This window comes from Bos mutus, chromosome 28, assembly GCF_027580195.1.
Source record: "Bos mutus isolate GX-2022 chromosome 28, NWIPB_WYAK_1.1, whole genome shotgun sequence".
Classification (NCBI taxonomy): domain Eukaryota; kingdom Metazoa; phylum Chordata; class Mammalia; order Artiodactyla; family Bovidae; genus Bos; species Bos mutus.
In genome coordinates, this window is record NC_091644.1 from 32132954 (window position 1) to 32150169 (window position 17216).

Here is a 17216-nt window from a genome sequence, read left to right on the forward strand (position 1 = left end):
TGCCTGCCTTTGAGTCTCGCCAAAAGCAAGAAGATGGTGGCCTCTTCCTTTGCAAGAGCAAGTGCAGAATAAATAAACCCTGCTCATTCTCTTTTGGTGGTCTTATTTATTTCTACAAAGCTATATAGATGATTCAACTCTCTGAAAAAGTACAATTTCCTGGGAATTCCATGGTGGCCCAGTGGTTATGACTCCATGCTTCTATTGCAGGGGGCATGGGTTCAGTCCCTGGTTGGGGAACTTAGATCCTGCAAGCCACAACAGTGCAGACAAAAAACAATTCTATTTTTTGCCACAACGCTTCTTTTCATTTCTTTCAATGACTATCCTCTGAGAAACTTCCATCTTTCCCTCTTCTGGGTCATTCCTGACATTAAAAATTCTTTCCTATGGGCACTTCCCCGTTGGTCCAATGGCTAAGACCCCACGCTAAATAAACACATACATACATACATTTGTTTCCTGTAATCTTATCTTTCTTTTAATATGTTCATGAAGTCCTCCAACCCCTTTGCCCTGGACTTCTGAAAAAATCCAAGAACTTTGACTTCTCATGTCCTGTGGCCAGAGAGTCTCAAGGAAAATTTTCAAGCTTTTTAAAACTCCCAGAAAAAAAAGGTACAAAGCATGGAGCAAGTCACTTGCTCTTGTTGAGAGGAGCTCCTAAGGGCAGAAGCTGTGACAAGGCACATATGGGCTCCCTGAAGTCCTTCAAAGTCCCTTGCCTCCGGTAACAAGAGGCAGCCTTATGTTCTTTTCTTCCAGGCTATGTGTGATCAGTTGCTCAGTCGTGTCCAACTCTCTGCGCCCCCATAGACTGCAGCCCGCCAGGCTCCTGTGTCCGTGGGATTTCCCAGGCAAGAATACTGGAGGGGGCTGCAATTTCCTACTCCAAGGGATCTTCCCAACCCAGAGATTGAACCCCAGTCTCTTGTACCTTCTGCATTGGCAAGTGGATTCTTCACCACTGTGCCACCTATGGCTAGACCCTTTGCAACCCACAGGAATGACTTTCCTCTAAGGGAAACTGAAAAGTGCAGAAAAGGACTGGACCACAGGTGAAAACCAAGTGCAGCCTGAAAGAATACCACTGACAAAACTGACATCAATAAAAATAGGGATGTAAAAAATGAACTTTGCATTTTTATTAAAAAAACTGATGATATGCATGATAAATACAGTCTCTGTCTGAAGGATCTAAATTTATTTTTCTTCAAAAATGATTTTTTCCCCCTTAGTTTTAGAATGCACTTACCTCACCTGCCCACACCAGTTTTGAACTTGAACTGCACAGTGTCATCTGAAAGGACGCAAGATCACGGTCTCTCCTGGGGTGGTACAGAAGTCCTATGGTCAGTGATTGGCGTGGTCTCTGGTCACGGCTCCCTCCATGTGCCTGGCCCAGTTCCTGTGACACTGATGTCCCTGAAGCTGACACAGCGAGACGGCCTCCCTGTCACAGCTCCTCTGAGAGATCGCCATTCGCCAGGTCCTGTGACTTAGCACATTCCAGAAACATCTGCAAAAATATCTCGTCACTTGGCACAGCAATTGAAACCTGAGGTGCACAGATTAACGGGATTTCTTTCAAGCATTCATGTACGTGCCTCTTTAATTCCGAGAGTGAAGCTTATCCTCCCAGCTGTTAGTTAACACAGCCACCCATCCAGCCTCTTCTGGAGGCACAGCACCATACTCCACACTGAAAAACTCTCTACATACAGGTTCTGGTTTCTCCTGATCTCAGCCAAGAATTATTCATGTGAATCCCAGCTCCCTAAAGAAGTGGGAAACTCTACAAAGTTCTTTTAATTATTAAAAAAAAAAAAAAAAAAACCTTTGGCTGTGCTGGGTGACATGTGGGGATCTTAGTTCCCTGACCAGGGATCAAACTCATAACCCCTGCCATGGAAGCACAGAGTCTTAACCACTGGACTGCCAGGGAAGTTCCTATAAAGTTCTAGTGAGCCTGCCATGGTTGTTGCCGTGGAGAAGGTACGGAGTGGTGCAGGCAACCTGAGTGGATGGTGCTTTCTGGATGTAGAGGCCCACCCAGAGGGTAAGCACCACGGGCCAAATCACGTGGAAGGGAGGGTGTGCCCCCACTGCAGCACATGCCCTTCAGACCCACTCTTACTGCATCTTTCCAGGGACAGAGAGGTAAGGATTTCTTCCACACTTTCTAGAATCACCCTATATACCACCATCCAAATACCCCATATATAAACATGCTCAAAGGAGAAGAGGGAAATATCCACTCCTCTGCCTGGAAAAATGCTCTGTTTCTAGTGGGGGAAACTCTGCTTTCCCTTTTATGCTAAGTGTTTGTCCAAGACGTTCTCAGACATTATATTCAAATACCTGCTCAGTTGCTCAATTGTGTCTGACTCTTTTGTGACCCCATGGCCTGTAGCCCACCAGGCTCCTCTGTCCATGGAATTTTCCAGGCAAGAATACTGGAACAGGTAACCATTCCCTCCTCCAATATTCAACTACATTTCTAGCCAAATAAGCTGACCTTGTGGCTAAGCAATCCTGTGTGGAGCCTGGTGGAGAATGTGCCTTTTCAGAAAAATAAACCACATGTAGACACACACACTACTTATGGAATGTTTCTCTGCTTGAAAAAGGAGTTTTTCGTATTTTAGTATTAGCTTTTTTCAACACGGGTTTCTAAACATTCAGAGGCAAACAACTGAGTCTAGAAATTATATTCACTTCCCATCCCTGAGGTCTAGATTGAAGGAGGCACTGAGGGCCAAGAGCTGGAGCACCGTGGGCCTGGGGCAGCCCCTGGGTGGCTCACGCATGACTGTGTGCACACGTGTGCACCCAAGGCCCTCAGTGTCCAGAGCACAATGTAACCGCTAATCAGACTTATGTTGCTAATAACTCGTGTTTCCCTACTGACCCACCACCTGCTCCTTGCCAGGTTTCTGAGGAGCTCATAGCATTCCTGCATAACCCAACAGGAAGTCATAAACAGAAGCATTTAGTATTTTAGATTTCATAGTGGCTCAGGGCAAAGTTTTTCCTCCAGCAGACCTTTCAGTCATGACAATGCCTTTTACAGTCTCTCTCAGAAGTGTCCAACTCCAGCTTCAAGAAACAAACAGCAAATTGCAGAGAAGAGCAAATACCTGAACTCGACATTGGCTGCTGCTCTGGTTTAGGGAAGGAATCCTTTGAGTGGCAGAACAAGCTTAGTTTTCACAATTACTATAAATGCAGCTGTTTGTGTACATATTATACAAGGCAAGTCAACAACATCACCAAGTGGCCCCACAGTCCTTCAATCAGTCTTACTTCCCCAGTGGTCACCACAATAGATGCCCTTGTGACATCTTACTCCTTATATGGAAACTTTAAAATCAGAAACCTAATGTTTCCAACCAGAAAGTTAACAAGAGAAAAGAAGTTTACACATTGTACAATACATGATTTTATTTACATAACTGAAATGATTTTCTTAGTCACCTTGACTACAAAAGCAAATTGACACGGGATGATTTAATAACCTTTCATAAATAGATTTAACAAATTTTAAAACAGATTGTTACTTAATACTCAGTAACACTTAAATACTTAGTAACTTCTGTGCATATGCATATGAAAATTGTCTGATAGACTAACAAGTATGAATACCTGGATAACTCAGGAACAGACAATTAGGTTATGAGTCAAGGGTTAACTCCCCACCACTGGGTCAGCCAGTTAGACTTGGAGTTCTCCCCGTGCTGAGGACAAACTGCTACAGCCTCTCACGCTGAGTAGGCATTTTTAATAACTTGAGAAAGTTTCTCCCTCCTTCTGCATTTAACAAGACGATCATTAAGCACATCTGAAACCCACAAGTTTACTACCATGACTAGATACCTGTAAAAGAACTTATCACAGTGTGTCTGAACAATGGCTCAAACTAAAGCCATGTTGCATCTGCAGTTAAGTGTTTTTCCCGTGCTCTCCCTGGGTGTGTGCACACACACGTGCGTGCACATACACACACTCACACACATACGGCTCCTCCACATAACTCATCCAAGCCTTCTTGGCCACAAAAATGCCATAATTTTACCACTTTACCACTTTGGTGAAATGGCTATAAAATCCAGCGTTTTCATGAGACATCGTTAAGTTCTTTCACAGTGCTTTAAGTTTGAAACCCAGGCAGTGTTTTGGCAACCAACCGTCTCCTGCAAAGTGACAGCGTTTGGACAGAAAGAAGAGCCCCTGGGACTTCCCAAAAGCCACCCCCGCAGGATGGGAGGAGTGCTGAGTGTCTGTGACCACAAACAAGCAGTGAAGAATGACAAGAAGCTTATGAGTCATGGTCAGAACCTAAGAACAAAAATGTCTTGCCATAGCAGCGTTACGTTACAAACACAGGAAGAATGGACACATGTAGCTTTTCACACAAGCTCTATAAGAGCCAAAACACTGTCGTTTCCCCATCAGAATCGTCATCAGAGGTGTCACAGTCCTTGGTCATTTGTCGACCCTACTTCTAACCTAACTAGCTGAGACTGAGCTCAAGTCCCAACCACAAACGTGTGAGATGAGCCCCTGCCACTTTGGGGCACTGGATGGGTAGGTACTGAAGGCTGTGGTGGGGGAGGCTGGGAAGTTTGCAGCAGCCAAGTCTCTGTGGTCAGCAATCCTTGGATATGAGTCCACTCCACTCCAAGGCCCCCTCCTCCATACACTTCTCATCACAGGGGTGTGATCTCTTAGCCAGGTGGACAAATGTGTCCTAAAAGCCCCCTCCCCTCACACCCACCTACCTACATACTAAATGTGGCATCATGTTTCTCCATTGTGCTAAACCTAAGGATCATTTTAATCATAATAAGAATCAAATGTCTTCCTAAGAAAAGGTTACATGATTAAAAAAAAAAAACCAGGATATTGAAGGTTGGGGTGAGGCCTGTCCAGAAGTCCCCTCTTCCCCTCCAGCCCTGGTTGGGCTCTGACATCCCTATGCGGCCTGGCCGGGCTCTTGTTCTGAACAAGGACAGGTCGTCTGGGCCAGGTTTTTTTTCCCCTGCTGCCTTTTTTGGTGTGTGTGCTTCATGTTTAAATCATGTGGCCTTGTTTGGAGGCAACCAGAAAAAATCAAACAGTTCAGGTAGTGAGTGAGGGACCCATACGTGTGAGCGCGGAGTGCGTGGTGCCCACGGATGCACCGGCTGGGCGCTGCCGAGGGCGGAAGAAGAAGGAACACCTGCACCGTCCGGCGCGCTACATCTGCTGGGTGGCAAGCCTGCCAGCCAGTGTGAAATGTGCAAGTAGGGGCCGGCAGACCTTCTGTTCTCAGCATGTGTCTTCCCCTTGCGAGTCCATTACTTTTCACAAACAAATGTTAACTATCAAACGCGTCCATTAATTGTGCCGCTGAGGGTGAAACCATCCAGTTAGCATATACACTATCATTTGCATATCTCGGACACCCAATGTTGGTGCCAGCGGCTCTCGTGAGTGGTACAGGACTCTCTTCAGGCCAGTTCGGGTCTGACATGCCTAAAAATGAAAACAGATCATTTGTTCTGCGCTGAAGAACCCAAACTTCATGTGCAGACAGTAAGGCCTTGGCAAAACTCCCTTTGAGGTTCAAACCAAACTTCTGGTTTCTGGGCCAACTGCCTGCAGGGTTTCGTGCTCCAGGTTTCCAAAACATGGGTAATGTTTGGGGGAAGGGGGGAACATCACATGTTCTCTTGGTAACTGTAGCTTACCAGAAACTACCAATTTTGACTTTTACAAGCTTCAGATTCTCAAATCTGATCAATCTCTGGTGACCTGTTTAACTCTTTCTGTAAGGCAGCATAAAGCATCAGCACCTTGCTGTACTGCCTGGCTTACTGCAGCAGAAAGCTTCTATAAAAAGTGCTCTAACGTAAAGGAGCCTACTTGTCTTCCATCCCAGCCTACTACAGAGGAGAGGATCTTCCAAATCAAGGGCGCACGCAGCCCAGTCCCACAGCGTCGACGGGACAAATGGCAAGAAACACTAGCCAGCAAGGAATCACTGACCCAGGAGGCATGCAAAAGGAACAACCTCGGCTGAGAAAGGCTTCAGACTCCAAGATTTCAAAACACTCCATGATGAAGTTAGGAAACAGGAAAAAAATTTCAAGTATTGAAGACAGAAGAAGGAGTTTTGGCAAGAACCGCATTTACTGTCCATTGCAAGACCACAGCACCACAGACTACGTTCTTTCAAAAAGCATTTTGCTCCAGCTTTTAGCACTGACTTCATAAGTGACAACTGTCATGACAGTGTGTGATACAAAGGATGTGAAAACAGTAGTCTGTGTGTGTCCCCCCAGCCAATGGTGGTCCCCAGCACTGGGTGGCCTCCAAGCCCCCCCACCCCCACTCACCCAGACAGAGCCTGGGGGGATGCTGGCTGTGTTCTCCGTGCAGGCAGGGTAGTGCTGGTTCCGCCTTTCTAGATTAAATGCCTCCCCAGGTCAGGAAAATGTACCCCAGTAGTTAAATTAGAAGTACCATGACTATATCCCCACCCTGGAAATGATTGAGTCATCATTTCTCAATAACCCCTGAGAGTTCTGCCCCGCCCTCTCCTCTAACATCTTAAGCTGCTGGGCAATGTGGTCATCACACATATTTTCACATCCTTTAAAAAAAACACAGTTAAAAAAAAAAATGCCTGAATGTAAACGGATGCAAAGTCAGACATTTACAAACAAAAAGGTTCAGAGCAGACTTTGGTTTCATTCAAACCAGAAACTCTTAAAAAGCATTACAGAGAGTAAGGACAGTGCAGAGAGCAGGAACAACGTGACTAGAATCTAGTAAATGCATGTGAAATTCTACCATAGAGTTTGTTTTCAATCCACGTGGAGGGGAGGGTGCGAGGGAGGGGAGCGTTATTACAGTCCACCAGGGGCGTCTCCTCCTCCGACAGGCCGTCGTCATACAGCAGGGAATCAGATGGGGTGGACGCAGCCAGGTCCAGGTAGTCCTGGAAGGGAGAGACAGCTGGTCACCCCTGGAGCGGGCCACTGCTGGACACGCCGACCCCAGCCCCCACCCACACCCTGCCTGAGAGCAGAAGCCCCAGCCGAGTCCCACCCTGCACCTATCAACCTCTCGCGAGATCTGAGCCCCTGGCCAGGGTTGCCAGAACTGAGTTCCCCCAGCCTCTGCCTCATCTGGCCCTGCTCTGTGGTCCTCATCGCAGAGAATCACCTCCTTGGAGGCAGAAAGGTGTTCATTCATTGTCCTGGTCCTCTCTCTGCAGCGCTGGGGGCACCAGCCCCGGCACTGGAGAACGGGCCTGTTTATAAAACCTGAGGCTCTGGGATTGCAGCCCCATGACTCATGTGGGAAGGCCAAGACACATTCCCCGTCTGCTCCACACTTTCCGGCTTCCCTCCAGGCACTCCTGCCATCTCCAACATCAAGTCAGGACGGAGAAATCTGAGTCATCGGTGTGGATTTTGGATAAGACGCTGCTAGAGGCTTCAGCTCCCAAGCAGGATGATTTGTGAGGACCAGCTACTTCCACTGCCCTGGTTAAAGGTGTCAAGAATGCTTTCAGTGTGTTTCTGGCTGGTTCTCAGCATTGTTCTAGGAAAGCTGTCTGTAGGCATCAGCTATTACCTCTGTTTAGGGTGAATCATAGGATTTGCCCAAACGATACACTGAGGTTGGGTTTTATTCCAAGGGGCCCAGTCCATGCATCTTGCTTTCCATGTTTGGAGAAATGACAACTTTCAGTAACTGTGTTAATGTAAGGATGAAACCACCAGAGGGCAAGCAAGGTCTGTGTCTATTTTCTTTACCTGTATCCCCAGCATCTAAGGCAGAATAAGGGAGGCGGCCCATTGCCCAATCAATATTAGTGGAAACTGTTGACTTCCTCCATCACCTAGAGTTGTAAACTGGAGGCACACGGATATGTTGTTTGGCCCACACTGAGCTTTTGGAAATTGCTATAAAAACTGGGAAACATAAACATCCCTGAAAATTCAAAAGCCCTGGCGCTCATATTCCTACAGGTTACATGTGTCTACGGTGAGAGGTCCTTCAGAGGCAGCTGGTGGGCTGCTGTTTGTCACAGTTTCCACTGCTCCTTTCACTTCCCACCTCTAGCCGGACCCTTCATAGAATCTGAATTTAGGACACATTCATTCCAACTCTACTTTTTCAAGTTCCATTATTGAAAATAATTTTGTTCGGCTTTGGAACATCTTCTTCCCACCCCTGTGTGTGGAAGGGCTCTTCCTAAGTGTCAAGGTAAAAGTCCTAGAAGTCCAAGAGGCCTGGATTAAGGATAAAGGCTCGTGCCCGCCCCCCACTCTCCCCACCTGGAGACATGACCATCTCACTCTGCACAGCCGCACTCTGCCTTTGCACTGGGAATTCCACGAACCGGGATGAGGGAGGTGGCACCAGGGATTGGCTCTGGGTACTCACTCTGCTCTTAACCATCATCTTATCCAGGTCTTTGCTGATGTCGGCAAACACTGGCCTCTTGTCTGGTTCCTGCTTCCAGCACTGCAGCATCAGATTGTACCTGGTGGGACAAACAGGTGGGTGGTGACAATCCAGCAAGGATTGCCCAGTCACAGCCACCACACCCAGTACAGTGCACCCTGGGCCCCAGAGGCTGTGTTCCCAAACCCCAAGGCTGTTCCTGTGTCACTGACATCGTCCTCTGAGTTGGGCCAGGGTATGATGGGTCAGCAGGGGGGCTCAGTGTCTGGTGCTGTGGTCCAGCCATGCTCACTATGGCAGCTACTGCAGAAATGCCAGTCCTTAAAACTCTTATGAAGGATGAACTGGGTATGAACACAAACACCTGCCAAGCACACTCTGTCTTGCACCTCCCTCCCTCCCCTGGGGCTCTGGCAGGGCTGCAGGGGCCACCCTGTGGGTGAGTGCTGGGCCTGTGCTTGCCAGTCCAGGGTGCCCAGGGAAGCAGCACCTACTCACCCTTGCACTCCCACAGCCCCGAGCCAGGCACATGGCAGGTGCATGACAGATCTTGTAGAATGAATGGACCAGTGTGTTTTCGCCCATGGATGACCCCCTCTCATGTGTTCTCCACCTATCCTTCAAGGATCATCTGATGGAACCACCATTTGATGAGAGAATTCTGGTGCCCTTTGAGCTGAAGTCCAGGCGCCACCTGCCTGCTCTTTGGCTGCCTTGGTGTCTCCACTTGGGTGCTCCCCTGTATGCACCCCTGGGGCCATTCTGAATTACCTTCCCCTCCCCAAGCACCCTGGGACAGGTCTTCAGCCTTGGACTGAGGCTGCTCCCTCAGTCTGAAGCACCCCCTCATCCTTCCACCACCTCTCCTGGGGTCCTGCTCCCCCTCAGCCTTGTAAGTGCCCCCCAGGAGGCCCACCCAGCCCCCAGTGGAATCTGGGTCCCCAGCATCTGCCATCATGCCCAAGGGTGGTTTTCTGTGCTTTTGTCTCAGCCTGTCGCTTCCAGCTGCCCAGTCCGCCTGGGGCTGGCACCCAGGGCTGCCCAGCAGCGGAAAAGGATGAGTGCACGTGACCCCACTCTGCCAAAGCCCGGAGCGTCAGTGTCTGGGGAGGCTGGACCAGAGAAAGCATGCTCACATCTCCTCACTGCAGTTGTCCGGCCTCTCCATCCGGTAGCCTGTCTTCAGAAGGTTGAAGAGCCGCTCTGGAGGAATCCCAGGGTAGGGGTTGCCGCCCAGGGTCACAATCTCCCACAGCAGAACGCCAAAGGACCACCTGCAGAACCAAAGGGCCAATGAGTGGCTGCACTGGGTCTCTGGCGCCCTCAGCACCCCAGATATCCCCTCCCGAGCAGCAACAGGACCCGAGTTCCCCGTACTGAGATTGGTCCAAGTGCCCACGGTTTCAGCCTGGGCTGACCAGACAGATGAAAGTGGAATGGAGATGGGACCAGGTGTCTGCCTGCCCCTCCCTGACCCCCGACAAGCTGCTGCCCAAGCTCAGCCCCCACACCCAGAAGGGGCAGGTGGCTGACCCGAGGTCAAGCTCTGTAGCATCAGGGAATGCAAACAAGCACAGTGAAAAGCAGGTGGAACCAAGGCCGTGGGGTGCTGGGGGCACTCTGCAAAACCCCTTAACTTATTCTGTGTGCTTGGAAATTTTCATAAGATGTTAGAAGGAAAAAACACTGCAACGGGAAAATACCTAACTGCGAGGGAAAATTTACTGTGAAGTGGGGACAAAACAGCATTATCACACAAGCCCGCTTACAGTAATTAAGAATATATACCTGCATGTCACAGACAAATCTAGGCAAGGCCTGTGAGGGCTGGGCCGAGTTATTTAGGGATGGTGGGGTCCCAGTGACTTTTAGTCTTCGTTACGCTCTCCCCTGCATTTCCAGTTGTTTTACAGTCAGCTTGGTAATCAGAACACAGCTGTTAAAACTGTAAAGAATTGCCTTTTCACAGCCTACCTTATTCAAAACATGCACGGCTGTTTACAGCAGAACATTTGGAAACAAGTCTGTTGTGGTTTTGAAAACTATCGAGAATGTAGTTGGACTTGAAAGACTGAGTTTTGGTCTTGGAGCAGCTTGGGGTACCGGAAACCCACTCAAGGTCACCCCACCCTAAACTTGTCTCTGGGTGGGGACAAGTCCCCGGGGACCTGCTTGAAGCCAGCTCATACTCAGGCCCACAGAGAGGGGACTGTTTGGCTGGGACTGTGTGTCACTGAGATGTCCAAAGAGAGGGCAGGGGAGGCGGGGCAGGCGATGGGGTCTGCAGCCATGGCTCATGCCCTCATGCATTCCACGGTGGCACTCAGGACTACTGCCTGGGCCCTTGCCATCTGCTGTGTGAGTACACAAAGCTCCCCCACCCGCAGCCCCCGAGTTTGGGGAGGTCATTCTGGACGGTTGGAATGAGTTGACAGGCACTCAGGGCAGCTCTGTTCCCCAGTGGAGCTGCCCAGACAGGTGCATACGTGTAACCTCCACCCCAGGAAGGCAACATCCAGACTCACACATCACTCTGGGTGGTATAGATATGATCGAAGAGGGACTCAATGGCCATCCACTTGACTGGGATCCGACCCTAAGGAGGGAGTCAAAGAAAGGCATTAATGTTGCTCTGAGATCCTGGGACCTGGTGTGGGGGGGCATGTCTCAGGCTGTTTCAGCTCTGAGGGGATGCTGAGTAATGACTCCAGTGTGTTCCTGGGTGCAGACCAGCAGCACAGCCTCACAGGGGCTGGCGTCCCAGCCCCACCTTCCAAAGCTTGGCTGAGACACTGGAGGGAGCCAGTCGGCCTGCCCACAGCTGTACAAGGCGTGCTGGTCACGCACCACTTCCCAAGGAACTGATGCTGAGTGCAAGCCAGGCCCCACTGTGGCCACTTCTGGGGAGATCAGGGGCACCCTGAGTGCTGCCCAGTGCGTAGGCTGGAAGCACTTCCATCGAGATCTCCCCTGATATCTGAGGGTGAAGGAGTTTGGGAAACCGACATCCAGTGTTTCCACCTTGGCAATTTCTGACACAAATGAACACACTAAAGGCCCTTCTGAGAAGCTCTGAGGGAAGAAATCAGTGTGAGTGTCTTGAGTCTGGTTTTTCCCGCTTATTTTATCCCAGGGCCCTTTTAGCATCCTCTGAAAGACTGCCCTCCACCATGGAGAGGTTGGGGTTCAACCTAACAAATCCTCTCTAATGCAACTTAAGAAAGAGCTTTTTGGTACAAATAGATCAGGTGGCTTTCCTGGTGGCTCAGTGGTAAAGAATCCACCTGCAGTGCAGGAGATGCGGGTTTGATCTGTGGGTCAGGAAAATCCCCTGGAGGAGGAAATGGCATCCCACTCCAGTATTCTTGCCTGGAGAATTTCATGGACAGAGGATCCTGCTGGGCTACAGTCCATGGGTTGCAAAGAGTTGGACATGACTGATTGATTAAACAACAACAAATAGGTCAGCCTCAAGGCACAAATCAATTTTAAAAAAGGCATTTGCTTTGGATTTTAATGCATTTATTATAATTCCTTTTTAAAAAAGTACTATTTAGGATTCATACCCTACATGAAATGTGACTGCTTCGAGGGTGTGTGTTTCTAACAATGCCACCCGCAGGCTGTGCTCTCAGGGGCCGAGTTTGGGCACCTTGTGCTTCCTTGCTGGGTGACACAGGGCCTTCCCGAGGACCAGTGCATCAACAGGAAGTTCCATCCACCCCTCTCCACGGGGTACAGAGCACCCCTCTCCACTTCCCCTTCAGCACTTCTAAGACGTGCTGTCACAACGGAAACCCAACAAGAAATCAAACGTCATCCTCACAGCCCCGGGACCACCTGGGCTTCTCTTGTCCCTCAGAACAAAGCTGAAGTGTATGTCGTGGCTTTCTGTGTTTTTCTTTTTGAGCAGCATCTGTTCTGAATGCCAGCTTAGCTGTGTGTTTTGAGGGGGCCTGTGATCTACCCTGTCTAGTCTGTCACAGGGAAGCTACTGGAGAGGGGTTGAGAGAATAACAGCATCAAGACAGTCAAGACCAATGTCACAGGGAAGGGGACCACACCAGGGAACCAGGTTTTCCAAGAAGGGGCCCGAACCACCTGTTTCAGTGACTTGGAAAAAAGCTTCCCAAATCTCTACCCTGCGACTCCGGACTTTGTCTCCAGGACCCTCTTGATTGCCTTCCAAACTCGCTTAGTCAGCCCTTCCTAGGCCCTTGGACCAGGAGCATACCCTGCTGTAAAGTGGTTCATCCCCTTCTGTGAAGAATGACTAGCAAGCTTGGGTTTAATTCATTTTTTTTCCCCAAGCGAAGGACTAAAGTTACACAGAGTAAAACAGTGACCTTCACTCTGCAGCAGGGAGAGGAACAACTGCAGACAAGAAGACTGTTATTTCTGCAGTGGTAGGTGACCTTTAGAAGTGATAGTGATGAAAAGCAAGAGAAGCTGCAGGAACCCCGCTCCCCAGCAGGCAGCTCCGAAACAGCACGTGTGGCTGTGAGGAAGAGAAGGAACAGGCTCAGGACTGAGTCCTGCTCTGGGTCTCTGGAGACCCAGGACTAGGGAAGAGTTAGGGGATGTGGACTGGAAGTTTACACTCTAAAAACCTGCTTTATCTTCTTCAGATTAAAATCTGTCCCCACCCTGTGGGCACCCTGACCACTGCCCTCTGCCCTCAGGCCAACACACCCCAGGACCTGGTACCTTGCTCCTCTTCACATAGGAATCCTCTTCATAAACATCTCGGGACAGACCAAAATCTGAGATCTTCATCCTGCGGCCCTCAGCTACCAGGACGTTTCTGGCTGCCAAGTCCCGATGGACAAGCTGTGGGGAAGACAACAGCAGGGACCCCTGAAACCCGGGCCCATCACCGGCAGACGGGGCGCAGGGCTGGGGTGGCACGCACCTTCATCTCAGCCAGGTACTGCATCCCTCGTGAGATCTGCCAGGCAAAGGAGATGAGGTCGCCCATGGTCAGGGCCCGCTCCTCCGGGTTGTCCAGGTAACTGGAATTGCGGCTGCCCCCGCTGCCCACGTAGCCAGGCCCCGCCTTGCGGCTCTCTCGGAGGAAGCCCCGCAGGGAGCCGTACTTGGCATACTCCACGATGAGGAGCAGTGGCCCTGGGGGCAGAGTGGTAGGTACGTGGGCTGGCTGCCTAGGTGGCCCTGGGCAGGCAGAAGTTGGGCCAGCATGGGGCAGTCACTTCCGGCAGCCTGAGGACTCAAGCCCCAGCTCACTCTCACATCACTCTGCTCTCCACCTTGCAGCGCTATGTTGCTTCAGCCGTGTCTGACTCTTTGTGACCCTGCAGACTATAGCCCGCCAGGTTCCTCGTCCGTGGGATTTTCCAGGCAAGAATAATGGAGTGGGTTGCCACGTCCCCCTCCAAGGGATCTTCCCAACCCAGGGATTGAACCCACGTCTTTAACGTCTCCTGCATTGGCAAGCAGGTTCTTTATTACTAGTGCCACTTGGGAAGCTCCTCTATCTTGCAGGGGCTTTGGATTCCAAAGCCAGCTGCCTGGACGGTTGACCACAATCTCTTTCCTGGGTGCCCAGGGCAAGCAGTCACTGCATTTGGAGCTGCCCTGGGAGATAACCGCTGCTGCACAGATGTCAGGCCTTTCTGTACCCCTGGTCTTGCCATACTATTACCTGGGGACGGCTGATGGAGGAAGAGGTTCTGGACTGCCCGTGGCCACCCTCTCCCTGCCCTGCCTGCTCTTGGGCGCAGTCCTGCCCGAGGCCCGGCCCTGAGTGCTATTGGTGCTGACCGGTGTCCCTGCTGCTCTCTCCCTGTCGGCCTCCCGTCTCCCTCACACCCCACACACATGTGCACACACACACAAAGTGAGAGGCCCCCAGGGTGGCAAAGCAGTTTTGGAAGACCAGTAGAGCAAGATGCTCTTATGTGAAAAATGGTGATGCTGCCTTTGCCACCCCAAGCTGGGGTGGGGCTGAAATCACCTGGAGGTTATGGCATATCTAGTTCCCAGTAGGTGCCCAGGAGACACTGCTCGTCTCTGGACTTCCCTGTCTTAGGCGCTTGGCCTGGGGCAGGGTGCTGACAACCAGGATGTTGCCAGAGACCTCACGGCAGCCCTGGAAGGCCCAGGGAATGCTCCTGTGGCTCCCCTCATGGTCCACTGACACACAAGTTCCAGGCAAGGGCCAGAGTCAGAGACCGTGCTTCCGGGAAGAGAGAGGACAGGGGCCAGAGAAGAAAAGGATGGGGAAGAGGGAGAATGCAGAATGCAGCGGCCCAGAGCCCCTGGCCTGTGCCCGGCAGCTGCTAGGCCCTGGCCGCTCTTACCGTCCTGGCTGCAGGCCCCGTACAGCTTGATGACTTGCGGGTGGTTGACCTGCTTCAGGAGGTTGAACTCTGATAGCAGGTCCCGCAGCTCGCTTGGGGAGGCATTCTCTGAAACGCACAGAAACAAAGCGGGTCGCAAAGCCCCTGCTACCACCTTGCTGGGTCACAGACGCACACGAGGGGTCTATACAGATTCGTCTCCTTCCCAGACATCCTACCCAGGTTCAGACTGAGGCCTGCCAGGACTTCACTGCTTGGGGCTACTCTCAGCCCATGGAGGGTCAACAGGGGCCTCCAGTGCCTCCAGGGAGTAAGAACTGGAGGAGCGCACTTTCATGTGAGAAGATCTTTCCATGGAAAGCCTTCTGGGCTGGGCTATGCACGCAAATGGCATTATTTCCCTGCAATCACCATCTCTCAACGACAGTGGTGCACAAAGACACCCCTCCATTAACCCTTCTGGGGAGGTAAAGGGACTCCCTGGTGTCCCCAAACACCTGCTGACCAAGCACTTGGCAATGGGGGTGTGAGGCCCTGGAGAAAGGTGAAGGCCATGAGACTTCACGGAAGTCCTCTCGCCACACTGAGCATGTGAGTCCCAAGGGCAGACAGAGTTGTGCTCAGGAGCTTGGGTGTGGAGGTCTCCTGGCCAAACCATTCTCCTGGGTTATGGCCCCACATCCCACTGCCCAGCTGTGCCACCACCTCTGGCTGTAGACTTGTCTGGAAATAAGAACACAGCTGGGAGATGGGGCATTTGGACCACACGTAGGTGACCCAGGGCCAGTCTCACTGTGCCCTCTTAGGGCCTGGGGTCTCATAGGCAAGGGGTGACCCCAGTCTGAGGGCCTGGGTAAGTACACAGAAGTACCCGGCACTGCATGGCTCCCCAACTGCTGAAGATCAGTGTGCCCAAAGTGTGCCCACCACATGGCCGCTGGGCCCAGTTGGTCCAGCTGAGCCAGAGCTGGGCCATGGCAGAGGACCGGCTACCCAGTCCCTGCCGAGAAGCAGCAGTGAAGACACCCAGCTTGTGCCAAGACTGGAGCAGTGCTTGCCCGCTAAGGGCCAGTGGGGGACTGGGCAAGGCAGGGCCCCGGGGGGCAGGGGCCAGTCCTTACAGGTGGTCTGTTCACCAGGACTTCAGTGGACGCTTGGCGAAAGGAATAAATGCGGCAGACTGGGGTGGGGAGAGCTGTCAGTTTTGAACTAAAGGGCTTTTCAACTCCGATCTTTACCCAACAGAAGCAGCATGGCTCTGGAAGCTTTCAAGGGAGGAATGCCTTACCCCGCTTCGCCAGGGACCACACCAGCCCACATCATCCGTGGTGGGGGGTCCCTAGACTGCAGCCGCTCAAGAAGAGCAGGGGTGGGGGATTGGTTCTTCAGGAGGCAGCAGGCTGACTGCCAGAGTCCTGGCTGTCACTAGGGCTTCATCCACTCGCTGGGGCCCCCGAAGGTGTGACTGGCAGAGCCCCCTCTGTGTACTGCCCAGTCAGGTACCTTTCAGCATCTTCACAGCCACAGTCGTGTACCCCGCTTTGCCTTTCAGCCGGAAGGCTGTGGCCTTGACCACTTTTCCAAATTCGCCTTCTCCCAGAGTTTTTCCAAGCACCAAGTTCTTCCGAGGGAATTCCCACTTGGGATCCTCCTACATTGGGTGTGAAGGAAGAAGAGAGAGAAGAGAGATGGTGAAGGTAAGAGGAAAGGAAGAAGGCAAGAGCCGGCAGACAAGCTCCAGTGTGCAGATGACCGACTGTCACCTGAAGTGACAGGTGACAGTCACCATGTCCAAGGGCAAGACCCCACAGTCAAGCCCTGAGGTGCCATGACAAGATGCGTCCCCCCGACAGGAAGGCAGGTGTTGCCACAGACCGGCTGGACTCCGTATGCTCATACCCTCACTGGCCTCCATCTACTGTAGATGCCCTGGGCCACCCCAGGCCCAGGGCCTGGTATCTCCAGTGAGGGACTCAGGGTTTACTCAGCACCCAGTGCTCACAGGGGAGCACAGCCTCTTCCCCAGGAGTCAGGCCCAAGCCTCATGGCGCCTCCTCTGCTTTGGACATCAGGCATTGACAGCGGCCCAGGCTCCAGGACTTCAAAGAGAACTCGAGCGGCACCTGTGGCCCCAGATGCCTACCAGCCCTGGACTCCCAGCTACAGGTGGGAGTGTCAAGGACACCTTTCTGGTGTGGCAGCCTCTAGAAAGTTACCACTGTGCCCCTCAGAAACCTCCCCCCCACCCCTCCCTGCCAACATGTGGAAGGGTCTGGTCCCCCCACAGCCCAGCCACTGCCCAGAACTTGCACACACCAGCCTTCCCAACACGCCACGCCCACTGAAGACCCCTCTGGGGTGGGGCCTTCCCAGACCCTGAGGCTGGCTCGAAGACCTGAACTCTGGGGATGCTGAAGCCTGTCTGGAACCTGC

The 17216-nt window shown here is 51.7% G+C and overlaps 1 protein-coding gene across 1 annotated transcript in view; it reads right to left on the bottom strand.

Annotated features, from left to right (window-relative positions):
* Window positions 1-1255: 1255 nt before the first annotated feature.
* The window catches only part of RET (ret proto-oncogene), a 57061-nt gene continuing 41100 nt past the window's right edge, over window positions 1256-17216 (bottom strand). Inside the window, exons 12-20 of the mRNA XM_005906264.2 lie at window positions 16287-16434; window positions 14784-14891; window positions 13376-13590; window positions 13171-13293; window positions 10989-11059; window positions 9600-9737; window positions 8443-8542; window positions 6838-6985; window positions 1256-5517 (exon numbers count right to left, since the gene is read on the bottom strand). Coding sequence (XP_005906326.2) covers window positions 5360-5517; window positions 6838-6985; window positions 8443-8542; window positions 9600-9737; window positions 10989-11059; window positions 13171-13293; window positions 13376-13590; window positions 14784-14891; window positions 16287-16434 — 1209 coding nt within the window. The 3' untranslated portion in view covers window positions 1256-5359. The remainder of the gene's footprint in view (window positions 5518-6837; window positions 6986-8442; window positions 8543-9599; window positions 9738-10988; window positions 11060-13170; window positions 13294-13375; window positions 13591-14783; window positions 14892-16286; window positions 16435-17216) is intronic.